This window comes from Asterias rubens, chromosome 16 (assembly GCF_902459465.1).
Source record: "Asterias rubens chromosome 16, eAstRub1.3, whole genome shotgun sequence".
NCBI lineage: Eukaryota > Metazoa > Echinodermata > Asteroidea > Forcipulatida > Asteriidae > Asterias > Asterias rubens.
This window is the reverse complement of record NC_047077.1, coordinates 13,493,927-13,518,786: the sequence shown is the minus strand read 5'-3', so window position 1 is coordinate 13,518,786 and position 24,860 is coordinate 13,493,927. Positions and strand designations below refer to the sequence as shown.

The window sequence follows — 24,860 nt, the reverse complement described above, 5'->3', positions numbered from 1 at the left end:
TACGTATGTACATACATGTACAGTCCCTCGTTCTTCCGTTGAGTCGCAAAGCACACACTGGCCTATGGCATTATTGTCGTAGTTTTTTATATTAATATTACACATCTGACTTGGCTAAATAAAGCATGGAGGTACACACATTCGTGGGTGAAACTGTCTTCCGGCACAGAAGCATGACCGTCCACAAAGAACAATGTCAATGTTTACAAACTTATTGTTTACAAAAAAACTTTGTAGAACACGTTACGTGACGACCGTATAACTGGAGGTGCAAAATATTTCCCACAATCCTTTGCGGGACGTCGGATTTTTGCTATCTGCAATAAGGTCTAGATCCGGAAATCAGAGCGCCCGCTAGCGTTCGTTCATTACAAGCGTGTACAGTTTTTGCCGTGCATAATCGGAACGTTGGTTGTGTGTGACCGACCGCGCAACACCAATGGTCTAGGAACCAAGACTACGCTCTATACAATGTCGGGGTTAATCCACAGTCAGTCACTTCTCTTAAAATCGGGTAGAAAATCACGAACCAAGTCTATACGCGACAGCATGTTGTTTACATTTTTGGTAGTGTGTACTATTATTACACAACTGAAGTGCAACGAAGTGAGACTGACTGACTGAGACTGACTGAGACTGCGACCGCTTCTTCCTTGCCCTGCAAACATTTCGCAGGTTCTTTCAACAACAAAGGTGAAACATCATAATGTAAGTTAAAGGAATTGTGTTTTGTAATGCCAAAAATGCATGGTAAATGAAAATGGGTTACTCCGAAAATGGTATTGATTTAGTCTGTCATTTTAGTTAGGACTGTGGATGAGTCAACTGTGTGTACTCCTAAAGTCCTAGCTAGATGTAGAACTAGTGTAGAACTTCTAAGAAACTATACTTAGTGAAGAATAATTAATTTCTGCATAGCAAGTGAAGTGTGCTTCGCTGGTTGACTTTACTCGTTTTAATCTTAGTTAGTCTTAGATTTAGAACTGTGACTGAGGTTCGTTCCGCTATCGTCTTTACGAACGAGACGATAATTGAACGATCGAACCTCATCAGAACCACCTAGTATGATGAGTTTTGTTCCGCTATCGTGTCGTTTGTGGAGACAATAGTGGAACTAACCTCATTGTTCTGACATGTCTAAATTATTCTTCACTAGACCACGCATTTGGTTCGCTCTGTCTTTTCCTTTGATAAGAAGTCTATACTTTCATGTACATTTTACAAACCATGACAAACCATTATTATTATTGATATTATTATAATTATTAATATAAAAAGATATTAAAAAACACACATGAACAGGACTGGTGGAATACAAACAATGATGAACTGCAATAATACAAAAAAGCACAATAAAAACAGTTAATTACAATATAGGATTTGAGGCATTGCATGGTGGGGTATCAATGTATATTTGGTTTGCGGTAACACCATGTGTGTATCTGCCAGGTAGAGTTTGTTCTTAGAGATCTGTCTTGCAGGACAGTTCTTTTCACAACTGAGAAGTCTCCCGAACCTCTGATTATCTACTCTGCGAGACAGTTCTCTAAGTAGATACATGTACACCTATGGTGTAACCGCAAACCAAATATAATTACAGTTTCAAAATCTGAGCAAACATCAAACGACCCTAGTGACTTATGTGGACAAGTTGTTACTAGTCTGTGTCGCAGGAGTCGCGGATTGAGTCAGAACGTTATATCACTGCCACAAGTGATCTAGTACTGTAAATAACCCATGTGTATTTTTTATGTTACCCTCATTTATTTTATTGGTCAAGAGTTTAGAGATCCAATGAATATTCAGTTAGTTCTGTGATGCAGTCAGTGAACTACAATTGAGTGAACAAGTCCTTATTTGGGAAGACACGAGTGGGCTGATGTAGGGTGTATGTGTGTGCATTGAGAGGTGACTATTGTTCTGTAGAGTGGGTGCCATGGTTGGGTGAGTTTTAGAATTCCTTGCAGCCTTAGATTAGGGTGTGGTTGGTCATTCCAAGATCTGCTATCAGGGAGATCAGACATACTGCAGGACCTTCATGCAGAATCTTTTTTGATGAATTGTATCATTGCGACAAGTTGAAGATTTTGCTGTTTCCACAGAAATCTATTGCAAGCAGACACCGTTTAAGTTTTAAAGGGAACTCCTAACCGTAAGTTGTGAAATACTTTGTGAACAAATATTGCTTTGAAATTCATTCTAAGTTTAGCACGAAAATGTACAGTTTGATAGTTTATGATTATAGTGCAAACCAAGTGTAGAAATTATTTGATTATAAGCATTTCCAGACAGAACTGTTCAATCATCATTGTGGTAAATCTGTGTGGTTGGTATTGATTTTGTAGATGGCACTGGTTCCGGGGTAAACATTTGCGACAGACATTAATCTGGATACTTCATTTTCCTACCACCCTACACTGGATGAACCATGATTGCGCTAACCATTTGAACTGTGGAATTTCGTCAAGAATGAAGACTGGGTATAGCTTCAAGCTTTTTATCCTCTGAACGGATTCCGTCGAAAGAACAGCTCGCCCGCTAATTTTGGAACACTGGTTCTGTATATAAAAAACTCTATGCTTATATAAATATATTTATCATAGGAAGATGGGAGCAATTTATTAAGTAATTTTTGTCTTCCATGAGAGTAAAGACACTTTTTGTAGATAGTCAGTAAAAGCCAGGTTGGAGTGCAATTTTGTATTTGCTGACATTATACATTTAACATTTGGGAGAATAATTTTCTTCTTCCATAGCCATAAATTTTGGTGAAGACATTTTGGATTTTGAGAAAAGGGAGTTGTTTATTCTCCAGTTGTGAAAAAGAAGTTGGGAAGAAATTTTGGATTTTGAGAAAAGGGAGTTGTTTATTCTCCAGTTGTGAAAAAGAAGTTGGGAAGAAATTTTGCTATTTGAGAAAAGGGAGTTGTTTATTCTCCAGTTGTGAAAAAGAAGTTGGGAAGAAATTTTGCTATTTGAGAAAAGGGAGTTGTTTATTCTCCAGTTGTAAAAAAGAAGTTGGGAAGAAATTTTGCTATTTGAGAAAAGGGAGTTGTTTATTCTCCAGTTGTGAAAAAGAAGTTGGGAAGAAATTTTGCTATTTGAGAAAAGGGAGTTGTTTATTCTCCAGTTGTGAAAAAGAAGTTGGGAAGAAATTTTGCTATTTGCGAAAAGGGAGTTGTTTATTCTCCAGTTGTGAAAAAGAAGTTGGGAAGAAATTTTGCTATTTGAGAAAAGGGAGTTGTTTATTCTCCAGTTGTGAAAAAGAAGTTGGGAAGAAATTTTGCTATTTGCGAAAAGGGAGTTGTTTATTCTCCAGTTGTGAAAAAGAAGTTGGGAAGAAATTTTGCTATTTGAGAAAAGGGAGTTGTTTATTCTCCAGTTGTGAAAAAGAAGTTGGGAAGAAATTTTGCTATTTGAGAAAAGGGAGTTGTTTATTCTCCAGTTGTGAAAAAGAAGTTGGGAAGAAATTTTGCCATTTGAGAAAAGGGAGTTGTTTATTCTCCAGTTGTGAAAAAGAAGTTGGGAAGAAATTTTGCTATTTGAGAAAAGGGAGTTGTTTGTTCTCCAGTTGTGAAAAAGAAGTTGGGAAGAAATATTGTTATTTGAGATTAAGGGAGTTGTTATACACTCCAGTTGTGAGCAGAAGTTGGGATAAGAAGTTGTTCTAAGACGTAATTTAGATTTGAAGTGAAGTGGAGGGTTTCTACTAGCCCAAGTTATTATATTGACATTTGAAGAAGTTTGTGGAGTTTGAGAACAGTATAGTTTTTCTTTATTGAATTTCATTGAATGAAGATAGTAAGTTGAAGTGAAGTTCACAACTTTTTGAGATTTGAAGTTTCAATTAGTAAGGATAGATACATCATTTTGGTTTAATTTTGGAGGAGATTTTATTTGAATCAAGGAATTGTAATTAGAGCCAAAGAATATTGGACATACATTTTGATTGATAGAGTTCGATGAGGAATTTCATAATTAAATATTGATGTATATAGTAAATTAGAAGTGTTTCTTTCACTGTTCATTTATTTCATGAGTGCATGGCTTGTTTGTCTTTCTTACATTTGTTGTATGGAGCCACCTCCCGTGGTTATGTGACAAATTTATGGGGGCTTGTCCGGGAATCGAAAACGAACATGCCAAGTATGTAAACTCAGGAAATGAATGGAAAGTGAATAGACCGAGTTATAGATTACCAGGGATCTGTTTGTTATTGGCTGCTTTATTATGCTTTTTGCTAGCGACAAAAATTGGACAGACATTTAACGACTTGTCAACAAGTATATAGTGAATTTTTGTGGATAAATTAAAACAACAATATTGAGGAAGCTTCAGCCAGCTATGTTGGGACCATCTGTATCAAAATATTAAGTCACCTAAAGGATTTAGATACTTGCAGCCATGTTTGGGTTAGGGTAGATACAGTATGCAGACCTTTAGAGCCACTGAGTTTAGTTAAGTGTGCTCCAGTGGTTAGACTGCAGGAATTGCGCCACTGAGTTTAGTTAACTGTGTGCTCCAGTGGTTAGACTGCAGGAATTGCAATCACAATATTGTGGGTTCGAATCCCAAAGCAAACTGTTGATTTCACAATGACCACTATGTAGAATCAATAAATTGTCGTTTAGTTACTGAATCGCATTGTATTTATTTGTGCGTTTCATAATCAGTGTTAAATGCAGTGGACACTATTGGTAACTACTCAAAATAATTTATTCGCATAAAACCTTACTTGGTAATGAGTAATAGGGAGAGGTGATAGTATAAAACATTGTGAGGAACGGCTCCCTCTGATGTGATGTAGTTTTCGAGACAGAAGTAATTTTCCCTAAATTTGATTTCGATCACTCAGATTTAGAATTTGAGGTCTCGAAATCAAGCATCTCAAAGCACACAACTTCGTGTGACAATGGTATTTTTTCTTTCATTATTATCCTGCAACTTCGATGACCAATTGAGCTCAATTTTTCACAGGTTTGATATTTTATGCATATTATGTTGAGATACACCAAGTGAGAAGACTGGTCTTTGACAATTACCAATAGTGTCCAGTGTCTTTAAAGGGTCTACTTCTTGTAGGACCAAAAACACAATGTCCACTGATTTACATTAAACATAGGTTTATACACACCCATGTGACGCGCTCTCCACCAATAGGAAGAGTGAAACTGTCTGAGCTATTTATGAATAATAACTTAAGGTACGCTTTCTACTATCATTATCTTTAAACAGTGTAAGTTTAATGTAAATCTGTGGACATCGTGTTTTTTGTACAAAAAGTACCCAAATTCTGATGTTTGTATTTATGCAAGAGAGACTGGCTGTTGTCTCCTCGTGGGAGTTTGCCAAGTTCCCTTGATTGAAGATTTTCCAAGCAAACAAAGAAACAAACACCCCAACAAACAAACAAATAAACAAACAAACAAACACCCCAACAAACAAACAAACAAAGAAAACAAACCAAAACAAAACAAACAAAAGTAAACAAAAAAGGGCCTTGATGTCAATAGCAAGCAAACACGGAGAACAAAGAAATATATTTTTGCCTCCAGCATTTAGGGAGAGGCTGAATGTAGTACGCCCACATGTTTCTTTGAGGTGCGATCAACCATGGCGGTTACGACCTGTTACTGTAATATAAACGCTGGCTGAATCTGTTTCATTCTCTCACTTACATCTAACACTAACAGCCAGCGGCACTATTTAGCCGTTTGTGAAGAATTCAATGAGTATTCCAGCACGTTAACTTGAGCTTTAGTTTCGTCACACAGTGGTGTTTCCATTTGGCAGTAGAGCTGATACAAGTAATAAGTGTACCACATAGTGGCCTACTTTTGTCACTTTTAAGAACCTGCCCTCTAAAAACACATTAAAGGCAGTGGACACTGTTGGTAATTACTCAAAATAATTATTAGCATAAAACCTTTCTTGGTGACAAGTAATGGGGAGAGGTTGATGGTATAAAACATTGTGAGAAACGGCTTCCTCTAAAGTGCCATAGTTGTTGAGAAAGAAGTAATGTTCCACGAATTTGATTTCGAGACCTCAGATTTAGAACTTGAGGTCTCGAAAGCAACCATCTAAACACACACAACTTCGTGTGCCAAGAGTGTTTATTTCTTTCTTTATTATCTCGCAAGTTTGATGACCGATTGAGCTAAGATTTTCACAGGTTTGTCTTTTTATGCATATGTTGAGATACACCAACTGTGAAGGCTAGTCTTTGACAATTACCAATAGTGTCCACTGCCTTTAAGGAAGGAAATGTTAATTTTTAATTGATTGTTTTAAAGGGCACCATAAGCACAGTGCAACACAATTATTGAAGGCCTGCCAGTTTTTACAGATGGAATTTGTTAAATTATTTTTCTGTTTTTTTGTGTTGCTTTTATATGAAAGAACTATGGATAGAACTGCCAATGGTGTTGGAGCTGTGAACAATATACAGGTTATCGAGAAAGATTCATCGAATATTCATGACACAGAGGTAACATTCAGCCAACCAGATGATGCTAATTCTAAAGCTCCGCCCTCTTCATCTGCCAATCAAAGGACAGTCATCGGTTCGACCAATCATTTGGAGGAAACAGCTGTCAATCACTCTATTGAGGATAAGGCTACTCCTTCCAAGATGACCTGGAATCAGAAAGTCACATTTTTAAGTGCTACTCTTGCAGCGTTAGCAGATAGTACTTCATTCTCCATAATGGCGCCGTTCTTCCCCCTTGAGGTAAGTTTAGACACCTTGCATGTTTAAAAGGTGTCATGGCCGATTGGTTGAGAGCATCAAATTCAAATTCTGGTGGTTAAGTCACCTGAGTGTGGGTTGGAATCCCGGTCATGTCACTTGTGTCCTTGCACAAGATACTTTACTATGATTGCTTCTATTCACCCAGGGGTATAAATGGGTACCAATGAGGTTAGAGGTTGATATTGTGAATGAAAAAGTCTTGGGAGCACTATAAACAAGCTAGGTTGTACTCCCCATATGGAGCTGATAAAGGGATGTTATTGGCCCAATGACCAGGGCCAAACTTCATAGTGCTGCTTAACGGTAATCAGATTTGCGAATACTGTAGCAGAAAAATTTGCTTAAGCCTTAGCATAGAAATCAGAGGTTAGCAGAAAAATTGGTCGCCCATATTGCGCATTTTCCATGGACTTGCATTGTGACGTGATTTATTTTCGTTTCGGTAAGCGCCGGTAGGTTAGCATGCCTTTTCGTGCGCTAACGGTTAGCAGCACTCTGAAATGGAAATCGGACAGTAAGCACAAAATCGGCCGCTAAGCAGCTCTATGAAATTGGGCCCTGGTGACTAATGTAAAGCGCATTGAGACAGTTATTGTGAAATGCGCTAAGAACTTGTTATTGTTGTTATTATTGCATGTGACAACAAACGCTCAAAGAAGTGCCCTCACTAGGCTCACTGGGGTCAAAAAGCACCCTAATTGGGGTCAAAGGAGGCAAGCGATTGGACGATAGCTGGTTTTTGTGCGTACAAATGTGCCTGTGAGCTCAGTATCCATGTAGCATTTCGCGTTAAATGCAAAGGAGTCTGTCTGTCAAGCTGTCTGTATCTTAATATTAAAAATTATTGTGAGAAATGGCTCCCTCTGAAGTAACATGGTTTTGAGAAAGAGGTAAGTTCTAACTCAAATAATAAAAGACTTCAGACCTGAAGCCTTTTATTAGGCATCAGAAAGCACACACTTTTGTTCAACAAGGGTGTTTTTTCCTTTAATTATTTCCTTGCAAATTCGATGACCAGGTGAGCCCAAAATTTCACAGGTTTGTTATTTCATGCATACATGTACGTTGGGATACACCCCAAGTGAGAATACATAACAAAGGTGTCCAGTGCTTATAAGTGAACCATGCCATGCATGTTAAAGCCATTGGACACTTTCGGTAAACAGTAAGGCCCACACTTCGTGTATCACAACTTCTAAATAAAATAACAAACCTGTGAAAATTTAGGCGGGAGAAAATAACGGGAAAACCCACCCTTGTTTCCGCGCGTTTCGCCGTGTCATGACATGTGTTTAAAATAAAGCCGTAATTCTTGATAATGAGAATTGCTATTGTTTTAATGTTTTCTCAAAAAGTAAAGCATTTCATGGAATAATATTTCAAGAGAAGTCTTTCACTATTACCTACTGTAAACCCTGTAAGTTATTTGTAAATCTGTGAACTTTTAATTTGTTTTTCTGTAACGAAAGTGTCCAATGGCTTTAACACCCTTTAACAGTCTTTATATTTTCCCCCAGGCTGAACAGAGAGGTTTGTCTTCATCTACTGTAGGCTTCATCTTTAGTATCTTCTCGCTGTCAGCTTTTCTTTTTTCCCCGCTTTTCGGCAAAATTGTAAGTACATCCTACTTCTTTACAAAACTCACATGCAATATACAGGCCAATCAAACCAAGAACCCCGGCGGTAGTCTGGCTCATTGTCTGGTTCACTGTCTTTATCCGCCAGGATAAGAACAAGTGCTTACTAACAGAACCGTTGATTTTATTTGACTCATCATTGGATAAATGTGCAATGACATTTTAAGCTTTCTATCTTAAAAAGTTTTTTTGTGGTATAATATACATTGTGATTTGCTTGTTGCAAATTATTTAAATGGCAACTAAATAATTTTTGAACATCTGCTGTCTTTTTGTCCCCAGTCTTTGCTACTGTGCATTGCATTTGTATTCAATGTTTTACATATTATTTCCATTGATATGGGGTGGGGGGGGCAACTAGGCAATAACCTTTGTTACCTTTGGAAGTATCAGACCAGGTCTTGAAGAAAGCAATTGGTATGGCTTAGCAGATTTGAGTTGGTAAGCAGTTCCAAATTTCTAATTTGAGATGGTTTTGCTTTTATTCCAGCTACCTCTTGTTCGAGCTCGATTCATGTTCTTGGCAGGGTCCTTTCTGGCAGGAGGGTGTAACATATTATACGGGTGAGCAGAACCAGTGGCCTAAAGCAGTCTAAGCTGCTTAGCGAAAACATCTATTAACGCTAAGCTTGAAAAAGTGGGAACCAGTTCCCAATTTCATAAAGTTTGTAAGCAAAATAAATGGTGGCTTGTGCGCGTGTGTATTTCACGTTACTAGGCATTCTACATTTACACAGCCAAATAGTGCAGAAATTTGGCACCTGCACGTAAGCGGAGAACGGTGATCATAAGTGCAGAATTTGGCGATAAGCAGAGCCATGAAATCGGGCCCATGTCTTTTACAAGTTATCAAATTGGTCCATTAATGCCATTTTTTTTATAACCCAACTTTGTAGGCTGTTAGATGAAATGCCCACCAAAGAGACGTTTGTTGCTTTTTCCTTTATTCTTCGTGCCTTCGAGGGTATAGGAGCTGCTGCCAGTATCACAGCATCTACGGCCATTGTTGCTCACGCCTTCCCTGACAATGTGGGAACGGCAACGGTAAGTTACCTTTTCGATAAACTGTTATGTCTGCACTGGACATCTTTATGTCGTGTATATTTATGGACCAAATTCTTCGCCCGGCTTATTGGTGAGCAACTTTCCAGGATTTCTGTAGCATAAAAGTTTGCTAAAGTTTTCAGGTTAGCAAAAAAATTAGGCGGCCATTTTGTGCATTCACCATGGGTTTGTATTGTTATATGTAATTCAATTTCGTGCTGTAAGCACCGGAAGTTTAGCATGCCTTTTTGTGTGCTCGCAGTTGAAATGGAATGGAAATTGTACAGTATAAGCACAACATTTGCCGTTAAGCAGCTCCATATGAAATAAGGCCCGATGTCCACTGGTCGTCTTTGTTTCATCTGATTATATATTACTAGTCATCCCCCTGACAAGCAGATCTTAGGGGGATGCTTTTCCAGGGGTAAAATTTGACACTGGAGCCCGAGCCCCAAGGCGAGTGTTTTTAGCATCATGCCAGTAAATTCATGACCAGTCACAAGTCCGGTGGTCTTGTGTTTTTCCCTTCAATTACAAACCAAATGCGCTCTGCTCTAGCAGCGAGGGTCCCTAAAGTGGATGATACCAATGCTTACATTCGTCGTAGACTGAAAGGGGTAAACCTGTTACAGCCTTGGCAGTAGGTTACAACGTGCCCCTGGTGGCAGTTGGTTGGTACATTGAGAGAAGCCCTTACCGTGATAAAAATCGCTTGCTCATTATAAAAAAATTTAAAAAAATGATAAAATATTTATGGAGATTGCTCAGATGGTTTAAGGCAGTGGACACTACTCAAAATACTTATCAGCATAAAACCTCAATTGGTAACGAGTAATGGGGAGAGGTTGGTAGTATAAAACATTGTGAGAAATGACTCCCTCTGAAGTGATGTAGTTTTCGAGAAAGAAGTAGTTTTCAACAAATTTTATTTCGAGACCTCAATTTTAGAATTTGAGGTCTCGAAATCAAGCATCTGAAAGCACACAACTACGTGTGACAAGGGTGTTTTTTTTTTCATAGTTATCTCTTAACTTCGATGACCACAATTGAGCTCAAATTTTTGCAGGTTTGTTATTTTGCGCATATGTTGAGATCCACCAAGTGAGAAGACTGGGCCCAATTTCATAGAGCTGCTTAAGCACAAAAATTTTGCTGAAGCAAAAAAAATCCTTGCTTAGTAAAATCAGATTCCTGTAAAGACTCCACTCGATTGTTATGCTAAGTAAACAACAACTAAATACCAGCCACAAGCAATGTACACGTATATGGCATGAAATGTTGGCCGGTAACATGTGTAAAATAAGCGAGCTATTTTCATGCTTTATGAGCAACTTTTTTGCTTAAGCAGCTCTATGAAATTGGCCCCTGGTCTTTGACAATTACCAATAGTGTCCACTGTCTTTAAGCAAAAGTCCTGAAAATAATACTTTGTTCATTCCAAAATAATATAATAGGTACACTATCAGTTTTCTTAATTGTTTATTACTTGTCGATATGGTTAGATGTCGTTATTTTTTCAATTTTTTTTTTCTTTTCAGAGTATAATTGAAATGATGTCTGGCATTGGTCTCATGTTAGGACCTGCCCTGGGTGGACTTTTATATTCAGTAAGTATCAGCTACACATGTACTAATCGTTCTTTGTGGGGTTTCCGTTGGACTGGAGGAGGCTGCACTAGCAAACTGATTAAAGGCAGTGGACACTATTGGTAATTGTCAAAGACTAGCCTTCACAGTTAGTGTATCTCAACATAAGCATAAAATAACAAACCTGTGAAAGTTTGAGCTCAATGGGTCATCAAATTTGCAAATTAACAATGAAAGAAAAAAACACCCTAGACACACGAAGTTGTGTGCTTTCAGATGCTTGATTTCGAGACCTCAAATTCTAAACTTGAGGTCTCGAAATCAAATTCGTAGAAAATTACTTCTTTCTCGAAAACAACGTTTCTTCAGAGGGAGCCGTTTCTCACAATGTTTTATACTATCAACCTCTCCCCATTACTTGCCATCAAGTAAGGTTTTATGCTGATAATTATTTTGAGTAATTACCAATGGTGTCCACTGCCTTTAACTGAAACTGATTGAAATGTGTTTGAAATGTCAATACCAAATAAACCAACTCGTTTCTAAAGAGAATTTGCATGGTTGTACACGCAAGTTAACTCTCATTTATAGTTTATTTCTAGTTTCGTGAAGATGGATATTCTATCATTTCAACTTATGTTAGGATTTGTATTCATTACAGTTTATCCATTCTGATTGGTCGAGAGGGCATCACGTGGGATTGTTTGAACGGATGATATAATTATAACACCAGTAAAAAGTGTTGAAACATGGACGTGACACGCACGCTTGCACCTGTGCTTATACGTAAGACAGTTTTTCATTTCTGTTGGTCGAGAGCATGTGGCTGAAACAGTTGTTTACCCAAGGGCCTTACCATTTCATAGCTGGAGGGGTGTTTGTGTTGAAGGAACTCATTAAACAATTATAATTTTGCATTTATTTTACCTTTTGACCAAAAAGTATTGGTGTTTTGTTTACCAAAAAGGTGTTTATGAATGGGAATCAAAGTGTGTTGAATCGGTTTTCAACTGGTGGTTTAAACCCGCCAAGGCCTAGTTCTTGTTAATTTACCTTGAACCAGGCCTCATTGGGTTTAAACCACTAGTTGAAAACCTTTTCACCACACATTGATTCCCTTACTGTAACCCAGTTTCAGACTTTTTTGTTACCATTAATAACTCTCACCCCTGGGTTCTACATGCATGCCCTCTAGGTATGCGTCTACAGGCATGATGCTAAATTTTTCAAGGCTATTGCTGGTGCACCATAAAAATCCAGTTAGCTTTGTTGACCCCTGGAGAAAGACTACAATATGCTTTGCACCACTTCACAATTAAAGCGAACATTGGCTTCGATCGCGAGATTTGGTCCATGAAAGGCCTTTGAAACCGTTTGTTTAAAAATTGCATTGTTTGGAGAGATGTTTTAAATTTAGAATATAATGATCCACACAAACATGCCTCGAAATTGCATGGTTTTCTTTATACCACGCCATGCCATTTTATGGAGTCAAACTTTTTACTCCACTAAATGGCCGACCGTGTTGGTTCGCAAAGTAACTGAAAAATTGCAACTTCGAATCACAATTGTGTGGATCATTATATTCTAATTTTAAAACATCTTTCTACCCATATGCATTTTATAACAAATGGTTCTAAATGTTCTTCATAGACCAACTCGCCCGATCCAAGGCAACTTGTCCCTTTAATCACATTAAAATAGTTTTAACTTTTTGTTCACTTGTTCTCACAGGGCCATTATAAGCGTGTATGTCCCATTGGAAATGCGCTTACAAGATATCAGAATACCTATTGTAAAAAAATTAGGGGTTAACCTTAGCCCTGGCAGGCTTACACTTTCGTATTGTACTACAGTGATGTCCTGGATATCAGGGTCCATTTCTGGGGCTGAAAATTTTCAAAGCTTCATAACTCAAATCTTACCTGCATGAAACCACAAATTTCAACAGATTCACAGTCCATGGCAGCATATATTTTTCTGAGGTGGGCTTTGGTCGTCATGTTATATTGTTCACAAACTCATAATTTTCATGAAATAATGCAGCTCCCAACGTAAAGAAATTCCCATTTTTGTTAATTCTCACAGGCTGCCGTGTTGACTCAAAACACACAACGCGCAAATCTTGCGGTTGCGTGTTAACACTGTGCAGTCAAGATATGGTGACCAATAATTCATGCGTCTTGCATCTTGCGTCTTGCACACGAATGTATACGCATACGCACAGCAGCAGACAACACTGTGAGAAAGCGATCAAAACAGGAATTTTTTAACGTTGGGAGCGCTGCATTATTTCATGAAAATGACGGATTTGTGTGGAATATATGAGGACCAAAACCCACCGCAGAAAAAAGTATGTCGCCATGGAAGGTAAATCTGTTGAAATTAGTTGCATGTTGCAGGTAATATTTGAGTTATGAAGCTTTGAAAATTTTCCGCCCCAGAAATGGGCCTTAATAGTTAGGACTCTGTAACTGTGTACAGAGGAAGAGTCCTATATAGGGTTAACCTCAGTGTCTTGGTCACATATAATAAGCAAGCAGAATTGTTAACAGGTTTCCTCAGGCTTGCGAGCTACAGTTATTATATTTATATAATCTTTTAAAGTTGTATTCTTCTATATAGTTTCCTTTTAACTGTTAATTGTATCAAATTTTCACTGGCTGGTCCAGATTTTTAAAACTGCCTTTAGGATTCGAACTGCCTCTATAGCTACCAGGCAATCTTGGTGGTCTAGTTCGTAAGACACTGCTCTAGAATTGCAAGGGTCATGGGTTCGAATCCCACCCGAGTAATATGCCTGTGATTTTGTTCACAAAGTTTGGGAAAGTACCGAGTATACAGTGCTAACACACATTGATGTGTATGGGTAAAACCAAAATTAATATTACTTATATTATCCTCAAAACTTTCATCAATTAAATCAATGTGGTACCCGCTGCTCAAAATATAGGGTTTGAACTGCCTCTAGCTACTGGGCAATACACAGTGGTCTAGTTGGTAAGACACTGCTTTAGAATTACAATGTACAAAGGTTCGAATCCCAACCGAGAAATATGCCAGTAATGTTTTTCACACAGAGCTCAAGGTACTGAATATATAGTGCTAACACACATTGGTGTGTATGGGTAAAACCCAAAATGAATATTCTTTATATGTAATAATAGAAATGTTATTATTTCAGTCAACAATTTTCCTGTTTGTTTTGATCTTCTCCAGGCTGGTGGGTTCAAACTTCCATTTCTACTGCTGGGCGGAATAGACTTGGCAATAGTGGCCGTTAATTACTTCATAATGCCTGAGCATGGTAGGTACTTGATATAAACAATACATTTGTATACATTTCATCAAGATACATTGCAAAAGAAACATGGGAACGTTACTGTTACAAAAATTATTATTAAAATCATAAACAACCAAACAATCGTTGTGAGAATTACATTGCTCTGTGATATTCACTAATTGTTAGCATGGAAACTTACTTGGTAATGAGCACTGGGGACAGCTTTTTTGTGACCAACGAAAGACTGTCAACAAGCTTGTATATGAGTCTAAGAGGACCTACTTTCTTGGTCTAATCGACGACTGCGGGACTGACAGTAAACGGCTATTTACTGTGAGCAACCAGCTACTTAACCGCACAAAGTCATCCCCCCTTCCTTCAAACAACACTTGTGAGGCCTTGGCTCATCTTTTTGGCACGTTTTTCATACTGTTGGTACCAGTGTGTAACCATGATTGCACAACAGTTTGATGTTCCCCAACAGTAAAGAAACAGTTCCCACTCCTGAAAATATTCCAAGTCCCCCAAAACAGGAATGAAACGGTGTCAACACTCGTCAAAATATTCTAAGTCCCCCAAAACAGCAAAGAAACAGTGAAACCACTCTTCAAAATACTCTATGTTCAGAAAAACAGTAAAAAAAACAGTCAACCAGTCTTCAAATTACTCTATGTCAAGAAAAAAACAGAAAAAAAACAGGTTTTTCCCTGTTTTTTGAGTTTAAAACGGGTAAAAAACATGCTTCTAGCAGGATAAAAACAGGTTTTTCTTTAAGAATTTTGGTGAGGGAAGACATGACAAGCCAGGCTCAAGAAGGCAACTTCTTAGTATACCAGCTATCTGGATTGTGATGCTAGCTGCGTTGTCGACTCAGTGTCATTTGGATTCATGTTTTTTGTTTGTCAAATAAATAGTAACAATAATAACAACCCATACTTTCTACTTTATGTAGGAACAAGACATGACAAGCCAGGCTCAATGAGGCAACTTCTACGTATACCAGCTATCTGGGTTGTGATGCTAGCTGTGTTAGTCGGCTCAGTGTCGCTGGGATTTATGGACCCAACTCTCTCACCTCACCTCAAAAAGGTATGAACTTTAGCCGAGTTTTGTAGTGTGTCGTGGCCGGGCGGTTTTTAGAGCACCAGACTCAAGCTCTGGTATTTCTGATCAGCAGAGTGTTAGTCCCGGTGTCCTTGAGAGAGAGAGTGTGATTGGTACTCACTGTCACCTCAAGCAATGTGGATTGGCTTAGATGTATTTGATGAAAATACCCAGGCAATTTGTTACTGTTTTCCAAACAAGTAGACAACTGTATTAAACTGAAATTTTCACCATGTTCACTGTTGAATTTTATTGTATCGTCTTGATAAATTTGCCTTTAAATCAGCATTACCTTTTTGTCTGTTGGAGTGTTGTTGCTGTTTAAAAAAAAAATTATGTGTCTGTTTTTTTGTTTGGTTGGTTGATTGCATGGTTTTGTAATTTTTTTTTTTTGAGATACATTTATTTCATGTCAACTCAACATCAATCAATACATTGTGATAACCTTTTTTAGAAAAAATAGAATAACTTGTACTAATAAGGAAACTTAATGTAAAGAGAGACGGGAAGGCGACAGAGCCGGTCCTGTAACTTAATAAAGGACGAACATTCGCCAAAATACATTTCAATAATGGTACAGTCAATAAGCCAGTGACGTTTCTATGAAAATCTCTTCTATACAGGTTTTAATACTTCAAACCTATAGAAAACATCCAAAATTGTTTAACACTACAGTATTCACTACATGTAGCCTACATAATACAGTGCACGAAGTTCACAAAAAGGTCAGCGCACACAGAGGCTAAAACGGACGCACATGTGTGACGGTGCTGCCTGGCATACACACATGGTTTTACAAATAAAATGATCCAAATGGAGAGCTACAAAATCACAATAACTTGGGCATTAATGAGGGTAAAAACACAAAATAATACTCACAAATATCTCTACAACTCTATTGATCCCATATAAATAGGTTTTTGGAGCATGGCCAGAGCCATGCTCCCTATAAAAATAAAGAGAATCACCGACCAAATAAATTAGTTACTCTTCCAAGTCGAAGCTATAGAAAAAGAGGGTGATTGTCAAGCGACAAAACCAAAAGTTAACTTTGAACAAGTCCAACAATGAGGGCGCACTTTGGATTCCTACATTAATTCAGTTTACAATAAATAGAAAATAGTTTGACATTGACATGTAGGAAAAAGAAGAAGCTAAAGCTTTTTTTTTCTCTCCTCCCTGAAGACAAAGACAAGTTACACAAAAACGTACACAAACAAACAAAAGGGATGCATGAGTGAGACTGGGCAATAGATAAATTATTACTAAAAAATATCTCTGTGACATAATAATAATATTTGAGTTTATATAGCGCTTTTTCACTCCCGAACGGGTGTCTCAAAGCACTTCAAATTATTACCCCTGGTCACGATGGGCCTTAATTCACTCCTTAAACCATCTTAGCTCCCTGGGGAGTATGGTAAGCTGTTGATATAATAATATTGATATCATTATAATATTGACAAACTTCAAATAATCATCCTACTGTTCCTCTCCTTTACAGCTAGGCTTAACGGTAGATCAAATTGGTCTGGTGTTCCTCAGCTATGGGGCAACCTATGGAATCTCTGCAGTATTATGGGGTTATGTCGCTGACAAGAAGGTAAAAACCAATTTGATGTAATAATAACAATAAATGGATTTACCAAAGGATGCCAGGAGTTTAAAGGCTAGTGGACACTATATTGGTAATTACTTATGGCCGAGTGGTTCAGACCGCGAACTTAAGCTCTGGTGTTTCTGACCAGAGTTTTCTACTCTGATGGTCGAGCTTCCTGTACTTTTAAATATTGATGTGCTGTCTTATATATCTTGTATTTTTATCATTGTGAATTGTCTGCTATATTTTTTATTAAGTATTGTTGCTTTCCTTGATTCTTTTTAATATTGTTAAGCGCTCAGTGACTGGTTTTATGTTGGGCGCTGTATAAATCCTGCTAACTATTATTATTATTGTATCCTTAAAGGCAGTGGACACTATTGGTAATTATACTCAAAGTAATTATTAGCATAAAACCTTACTTGGTGACGAGTAATGGGGAGAGGTTCCTGGTCCGATCGGCAGCAAATTGCGCCACAGCACCTTGTAAAAACATTACAAGGTGCTATCAGAATTAGGTCTCATAATTCAATATAGTCCCACATCTTCCTGGAAATACTGAATGTTACAGCGCCAGGAGCGTCACTGAGTGACGGATATGTGAGCTTTATAAGAAGCCACAATTATTATTTTTATAATTATTATTATTTTTATTTTTTTGAAAAAAAAATATAAATATTTTGTTCTTTCTTTTGTTGTTTGCTGAAACCTTTATCATCTCTCTGTCTTTGGCGTTTTATTAGCTTTTGTCTTTCTTATTTTTCTAAAGTGTACCCCTTTTCACTGTACTTTTTTCCCTTCTATTTCACCTAGAAATGTACCAGACTCATGATTGTGATAGGAAGCTATGGAGGCGCAGTGTCTTTCTTAATGATCGGTCCATCTCCGTACCTTAAGATCCCGGAAGCTTAGTAAGTCATGCCAGCTTTTACATGTAGGAATTTGAGAAAAATATTGCTTCATTATTATTATTAAATTTGTGTACTTGCTTGCTTTCCTCACACACTCCGAATTGTCATTAGGGAGGTTTAGCTGCACGTTACGTGAACATGAGCAAAAACGTGAACGTGAATGTCAGATTTGTTGTAAAAAAACTCACGTTTTAAGCATACATGAAGTTAACATTACTCACGTCAGGTATGAACGTGCAGAAGTCATAATTGAGCATGAGCCCAAAGTGGTGGCGTCGTCTAGAAATGACACAATTTTTGTGACGTTCACGTTCACGTATTTACTTGCGTTATGTGCTGCTACACCTCCCTATTGTTCTAGCTGCTCACGTGTCATCATAATTTCTAACTTTTACCGATCAGTCTGTTTTAGGGCTACGCCTGTACTTACATGTATGTATTGGCTTTTTTTTCTGTTTTGATTTTATAATTCATCATTACGCCTTGTGTTGTTGTTTTCATTGCCTGTTGTTGGTGAGCGCCATGATCAAGATGGAATGTCGCTATACAAATCTGGTTACTATTATTATTTTATTGTTTTCTTGAAGTCGAATGAATAGTTAAAGTATTCAATATAACAAAATTCATCTTCTTTTGGGTATGAAACTCGTAGTATTTTATAAACACTTAACCCTAGTTTTGATTGTTGTTCTTCTTTCTTATAAGATTCCGTGACAATCGTTACCCTCTTTGTTTGTTTTTGTAGCCATACTGTGGTAGTCCTCAGCGCGTGTCCAGTGGGGGCAGTATCCATGGCAATGGTCATAATGCCTACCTTCATTGATATGCTCAACTCCGCAGAGTAAGTAAACTTTACACCTCGGTCGATTTGTAGGATTTGAAAACTTTGTATGGTGGGAAAGTCATGTTTGTGGTAGCACCATGTGTAAGTCTTTTTTATTCAGTAGTGTTGCTAGAAGCAAGCTAAGCCAAGCCAACCAGTTAATCTCCAAGGTTGATAAACAAAAACACATGGGTCGGCATGGCCAGCCGAAGGTTCACAAAACATTCAATCGTGTTTGCTAACGGATATTTTGACTCTCCCATGATTGGTTGATTAGTTTCGAACAATTTGAATGCTGTATTTTGAATAGTTGTGTGACATTGTTACAAACTTTAGCCATCTGCCAAGCCCTTCCCTATTGTTGTTTCTGAGTTCATTGTGTGTGTTGGTCATGTGTGGGGCAGCAGGCTTCCGAGCAACAGTAATTTGGTTTACTTTTGTTACCCCTGACCCGCATGATTTGTCCTTGTTGTCATTCCCATTTGGTTTTGTTTTCCTCCCGCATGCTCCGCCCTCAGCCGCCCTCTTATTGTGTTTATTTTTTGCTTTTGTTTTCTTTTTCAAATAATTTTCCTTATTTCTTGCTTTTTTATAATTGTTTTTCCGTTAGTGTTCTGTCTTGTGCTTTTGTAACTTGATTGTTGTTACTTGTATTGGTCGAATAAATATTGATAATAATTATAATCTGTTTTTTGTTTTGCTTTTATGGCTTTCCATAGTTTTCCATCCAAAACTTGGGCTGTGGCGTTACGATATAATAATAATAATGATGAAAATTTATAAGGCGCCGGTATCCGCCATGACTGACGCTCATGGAGCACTCACAAAAAGAAAAGAACAACAAATTAATTACAAAAACGTGAGGAAAACAGGTGGGTTTTTAAGCAGGATTAAAATACAGTCAATGAAGAAGACTGACGAATTTCAAGGGGTAGATTGTTCCAGAGTTTGGGAGCAGCATGTGAAAAGGACCGATCTCCCCAAGAGTGACTGGTGCGGGGGACAGTCAGTTGCAGGGCGCTGCTTGAACGAAGGCTACGTGACGGTAGATGTCAACTGATGATGTCTGTCATGTAGTCCGGTGAATATAAAGGTCTATATTGAGAAAGTTGGGCAACTTGTGATTAGAAACCATTTTGCTTAGAATGGCTTACAATCAATAACAAGTTGAAACCAACTTCTTTTTGTTTGTTTCTTTTTTTTCCTCTTCTTATTTCTTTGTAGATGGTACGGGATTCCAAATAACTTTGCTTTAAACGGAATCATATCAGGATTGTGGGGTAGTCTCTTTTCTTTGGGGTAAGTCATTGTTTTGGTGTGTAACTTTTTTGCTTTATTTTATGTGGGCCATTGCTAATATTGTTATTTGTGTTACTGTTACCGGTCATTCAATTTGCATGTGACTATGTTGATCAATTATAAGTGCTTTGATGTTGAATTAAGGTGAAATTAAATTGAATGGAATTGAATAACCACTACTTGTCGTAAATGGGAGACTCGAAAAATGTTGGACATTTACAATAATAGTTGAAATGCACTTTCCTTTTTTTGAAATTTAACGTTTGTCATTTTAGAATTTCTAAAATACATTCCGTTTCATTATGATTATCATTCGAAGATACCTGTAATATAAATTTACAATAGTGTGTTTTGCTGTATTAACTTGAAAACTTGTTTATAATTTTCATTGATTTGTTTTGGACACTTTATTCCACATTTTGAACTTCTCCTTGATTTTTCTTTTTAAAGTTTTGTAAGTTTTTGCAATTTCCAAAGTACATTTCATTCCATTATAAATTTAAAAAAAAGTTTTGATAATTTTACAAGAATGGTTTTATTACCATATAACTGTATTTGACATTTGAAATGCTCTTTTTTGTTGTTGAAAGTTTTGTTAAATTTGCATTGGCGATAAAGAATTTTAATTTTGGTTTTTACCCATACACGGATGTGTGTAAGCACTGTATACTCAGTACTTTCCTGAGTCCTGTGATAAAAAAGGACTCGGGAAAGTACTGAGTATACAGTGCTAACACACATCTATCGTTGCGGTACCCGCTGCCAAAACATAGGATACGAACTGCCTCTAGCTACCGGGCAACCTCGGTAGTCTAGTTGGTAAAACACTGCTCTAGATTTGCAAGGGTCGTGGGTTTGAATCCCACCCAAAGTTTTGTTTGTTTACCATTTTTAGATTTTCTAAGTTACATTCTTCCGATAAACATCTTGTGATAACTTTCAAAATTGTGTTTACTTCATAACTTTTATACTGTATTTGACATTTGAAATACTCTTTCATTTCGTAAATGTTTTGTATTTTTACCATTTTAGAATTTCTTAAAGTAGGCCTACGATACATGAAATAAGGATTCCCATTCAAAGACGATACTTAGGAACTAGTCTTGATTCAGTCTTGGCACATTTGTAAATCTCCCCCCAAAATGAAGGGGCGGGCTCTGCGGGAAACCTACGCACGCGCATTATGTTTACCCCCGATTTTGGGGGGAGATTTAACGAATGTGCCAAGACTCTCCTGTGATAGCGGTTCTCAGGTGATAGCGGTTTGTGGTTGATAGCGCGTTGGGGGTGTTAGCGCGCCCTCTTGTGACAAATCCAGGAGAGTCTTGAACCAAGACTACTTAGGAACCTGTGATATAAATGTATAATAATGGGTTTTACTATTATAACTTGAAAACTTGTCGTAGTTTTCAGTCATGTGTTTTAATTTGAAAATGTTTTTCACATATGAAATGCTCTTTCATTTTTGTTCGTTTTGTCTGTTTACCATTATTAAGAATTTCTTAAGTATATCTATTCTGTTATGATTCCCATACCATTTAGTTTCACATTAGGGACCATCTCAAAAGTCAGGCCCACTCTAGGCACAAAACAACATTCCTGTGGGCACACTTTTGAGAGGCTTTCTTAAATTCACAAGGTTTAAGTCTTTGTTGTTTTGTTGACTGCTTCTTTATTAACATTTTTTAAAACACTGATAATGTTATTTCGCATATTTTTAGTCCTTTATTTCATCCAATGATGGTATCATTTCCAAAATATAATTTTATGTTTCATTATTTTGGATTTCTCTTTTGACAGTTCGATGGTTGGACCAGTTTTTGGAGGGTATCTAAGCGGAGGGTTTGGGTTTGAGAAAGCCACAACTGTTCTTGCCGGTTTCACTATTTTTGGCATGCTTGCCATGTGTTTTTTTGGAGTTTGGGAATATCGCTGTGGGAAGGGGTGAGTATTCTAATTCTTTGGAAGTGTCCCTTGCTCGTTACCAAGTAAGTTTTATGCTAACAGTTATGTGAAGTAATAAGTGCCAAGAGTGTCCAGTGCCTTAACTTATTTGGGGCAGTCAACCCAAATCAACTGCCACCAGAGGCTTGTTGTCACCAGAGGCTTGTTGTCACCTACTTCTGGGACTGAAAAAGGGTAACCCCCTTCACAGTATGTAAGGATGTAGCTCTGGGTAGTCTCCACTAGGAGCCTGCCGTCAATTTCACAAAGAGTTAGGACGAGTTACCCGTCCTAACTTGGGATGGGTTCAATGCGTCCCAACGTCTTCGGATACGGAACTGAACTCGTCCTAAAGTCCTAAGATTAATCCTTCCCAATGCATTTCAAAGCAATAAATGACAAGCATCATGACCGAGTATTGAACCTACACTCTTCTGTTGACAACACCAGAGCTTGGGTTTGGTGAACTAGACAATTACCTCACCGTCGAAATGGCCGTCGGATGTATAAAGGCAATCTCTCTTAAAATAATTTTTGTTTGATTCATAATCACATACATTGAACCAATTAATGTTTGTATAAGAGAGATTGTCATTAGTATCTCTTCATAATAGCTTTGTCAATTTGCCTTGTTTTAAAAAGACACTGGACACTGTTGGTAATTGTCAAAGACCAGTTTCACAGATGGTGTTTCTCAACATATGCACAAAATAACAAACCTGTGAAAATTTGAGCTCAATTGGTCGTCAAAAATGCGAGATAATAATTAAAGGAAAAATACCCTTGTCACACGAAGTTGTGTGCTTTCAGATGCTTGATTTCGTGACCTCAAATTCTAAATCTGAGGTCGCAAAATCAAATTCATGGAAAGTTACTTCTTTCTCGAAAACTACCATATTTCAGAGGGAACCGTTTCTTAGAATGTTTTATACTATCAACCTCTCCCCATTACTCATTACCATGTAAGGTTTTATGCTCATAATTATTTTGAGTAATTACCAATAGTGTCCACTGCCTTTGATATCTGTTAAAACAGGTTTTTTGTTTGTAGTTTTTTTACAGTGTACATACCCAAAATTATTGCATCTTACTATTGTTACTTTTGTTTGATGTATATTTAAGTAAATTTAATGTTGAAATGTTCATTTCAGTTTGTTTATTTTAATTTAAAGACAAACAAGGCTTGAACTGGAAAGAGTCTCTTGGAATTACCGACATGAATTTATCTTTTTGAAAGGATAGTTTTGTTTCTTTTTTCGTCAGACTAAACTTGCTATAACGATAAATTAACCCTTTTCCCTCCTTTTTTTCATCCAGAAAGCGGATTCCATCCTCCAGAGCTACTCTCCTTGCTATTAATTCAACGGATGAAGAACACGCACCCCTGCTTGGAAGCCAAAAACCAAATGGCAGTAAATAAGAATGTAAGTTCAACTTTTGGTTTGAAGAATTGGCATGAAGAATGACACCCAAATGCCAACTCTCCTGATTCTGCTGAAAGTTCCCTGAAAATACACAAAATTTGATCATTTTCTGATGAACAACTCTCCCTTATTATGGAGGTTCGTGTCCAGTCATGGGGTGTCGTGGCCCAGCGGTTAAGAGCACCAAATTCAAGCTCTGCTGATCGATTCTGTTCAGCAGAATGTGGGTTCGAATCCTAGGCGTGACACTTGTCTCCTTGAGCGAGACAATTAACTATAATTGCTTCTCCCCTAGCAGGGGTAAATGGGTACCTGTGAGGGCAGAGATGGTTCTTGTGATAGATAAAGCCGAATAGCGCATTTGTTGCTGAGATGGTTTGAGGAATGGCGTAAGGCCCATTGACCAGGGGTAATAATTTGAAGCGCTTTGGGACACCCTCGGGAGTGAAAAAGCGCTATATAAAAACTTTAAATTATTATATTGTTATTATTCTAAAAAATATCTCTCATTGCAAGATGCAAATAACTTTGGCTGCTCTGATTAGAAAGAGAGAGTATTTGGATTCAAATAATAATAATAATAATAATAATAATAGTAATAATCAGTAATAATCAGTTTCATATAGCGCTTTACACATCAAAAGGGCATAAAGAGCTTCCAACATTGTTACCCCAAGTCACTAGGCCATTATAATGAACCATCTCAACCATCTTAGCTCCCTGGAGAGTAAAGCCTGTGCAACAAATACGTGCTGCTAAATCAATCCAAAGGGCATAAAGAGCTTCCAACATTGTTACCCCAAGTCACTAGGCCATTATAATGAACCATCTCAACCATCTTAGCTCCCTGGAGAGTAAAGCCTGTGCAACAAATACGTGCTGCTAAATCAATCACAAGAACCATCTCTGCCCTAACAGATACCCTTGTACCCCTGGGTGGAGAGAAGCTATTGCTCATGGACACAAGTGTCAGGCCCAGGACTGACTCAAACCCACACTGTGCTAAACAGAAACACCTGAGCTTGAGTTCGGTGATGTTATCCTCTCGGCCATGACACCCCAGATAGTCATTTGTTAAGATTCTTTGGAACTTATGAACAAGTTGGCTCTCATGATTATACCCCTTGGAAAGTTGTTTGCAATATAAACAAAATGAAATTAGGCCCCGATCTCTTGTTGCACATCTGTGACAGGTCAAATTACTCCCGTACTACACAACAATAATACAAAGAAATGTGTGTGTTTATTAGAATGTAGGGCTACATAATGTCCTGGATTGCAGATCAAGATCAAGTTAGTTGGGCCTGTATGACCCAAAAGGTGTCAAAATTACCCATACATGGATCAACCTGACACATAACGAGATAAAAACCCACTTGGATCAGCCCCCATTGGAACCCTGATAAGTTCTGCATTGGTGATTACTCAAAATAATTATTAGAATAAAACCT

General features: G+C 37.6%; 1 protein-coding gene across 1 annotated transcript; it reads left to right on the top strand.

Moving 5' to 3' along the window:
* The first annotated feature begins 457 nt into the window (after positions 1–457).
* On the top strand, positions 458–23,847 carry LOC117300835 (MFS-type transporter SLC18B1-like). The gene is made up of 14 exons (XM_033784680.1): positions 458–708; positions 6,403–6,733; positions 8,272–8,367; positions 8,882–8,955; positions 9,288–9,435; positions 10,974–11,042; positions 14,241–14,328; positions 15,257–15,393; positions 16,913–17,011; positions 17,822–17,919; positions 18,665–18,760; positions 19,967–20,041; positions 21,842–21,985; positions 23,303–23,847. The coding sequence occupies exons 2-14, from the start codon at positions 6,407–6,409 to the stop codon at positions 23,403–23,405; spliced, it is 1,554 nt and encodes a 517-aa protein (XP_033640571.1). The 5' UTR covers positions 458–708; positions 6,403–6,406; the 3' UTR covers positions 23,406–23,847.
* Positions 23,848–24,860: the final 1,013 nt, after the last annotated feature.

Excerpts from the sequence above, each read along its gene's own strand:
- LOC117300835 (XM_033784680.1), top strand. The coding sequence starts at position 6,407 with ATGGATAGAACTGCCAATGGTGTTGGAGCTGTGAACAATATACAGGTT. Across the intron at positions 14,329-15,256 it reads CTTCATAATGCCTGAGCATG|GAACAAGACATGACAAGCCA; the intron begins GTAGGTACTTGA and ends TACTTTATGTAG. Across the intron at positions 20,042-21,841 it reads GGTAGTCTCTTTTCTTTGGG|TTCGATGGTTGGACCAGTTT; the intron begins GTAAGTCATTGT and ends CTCTTTTGACAG.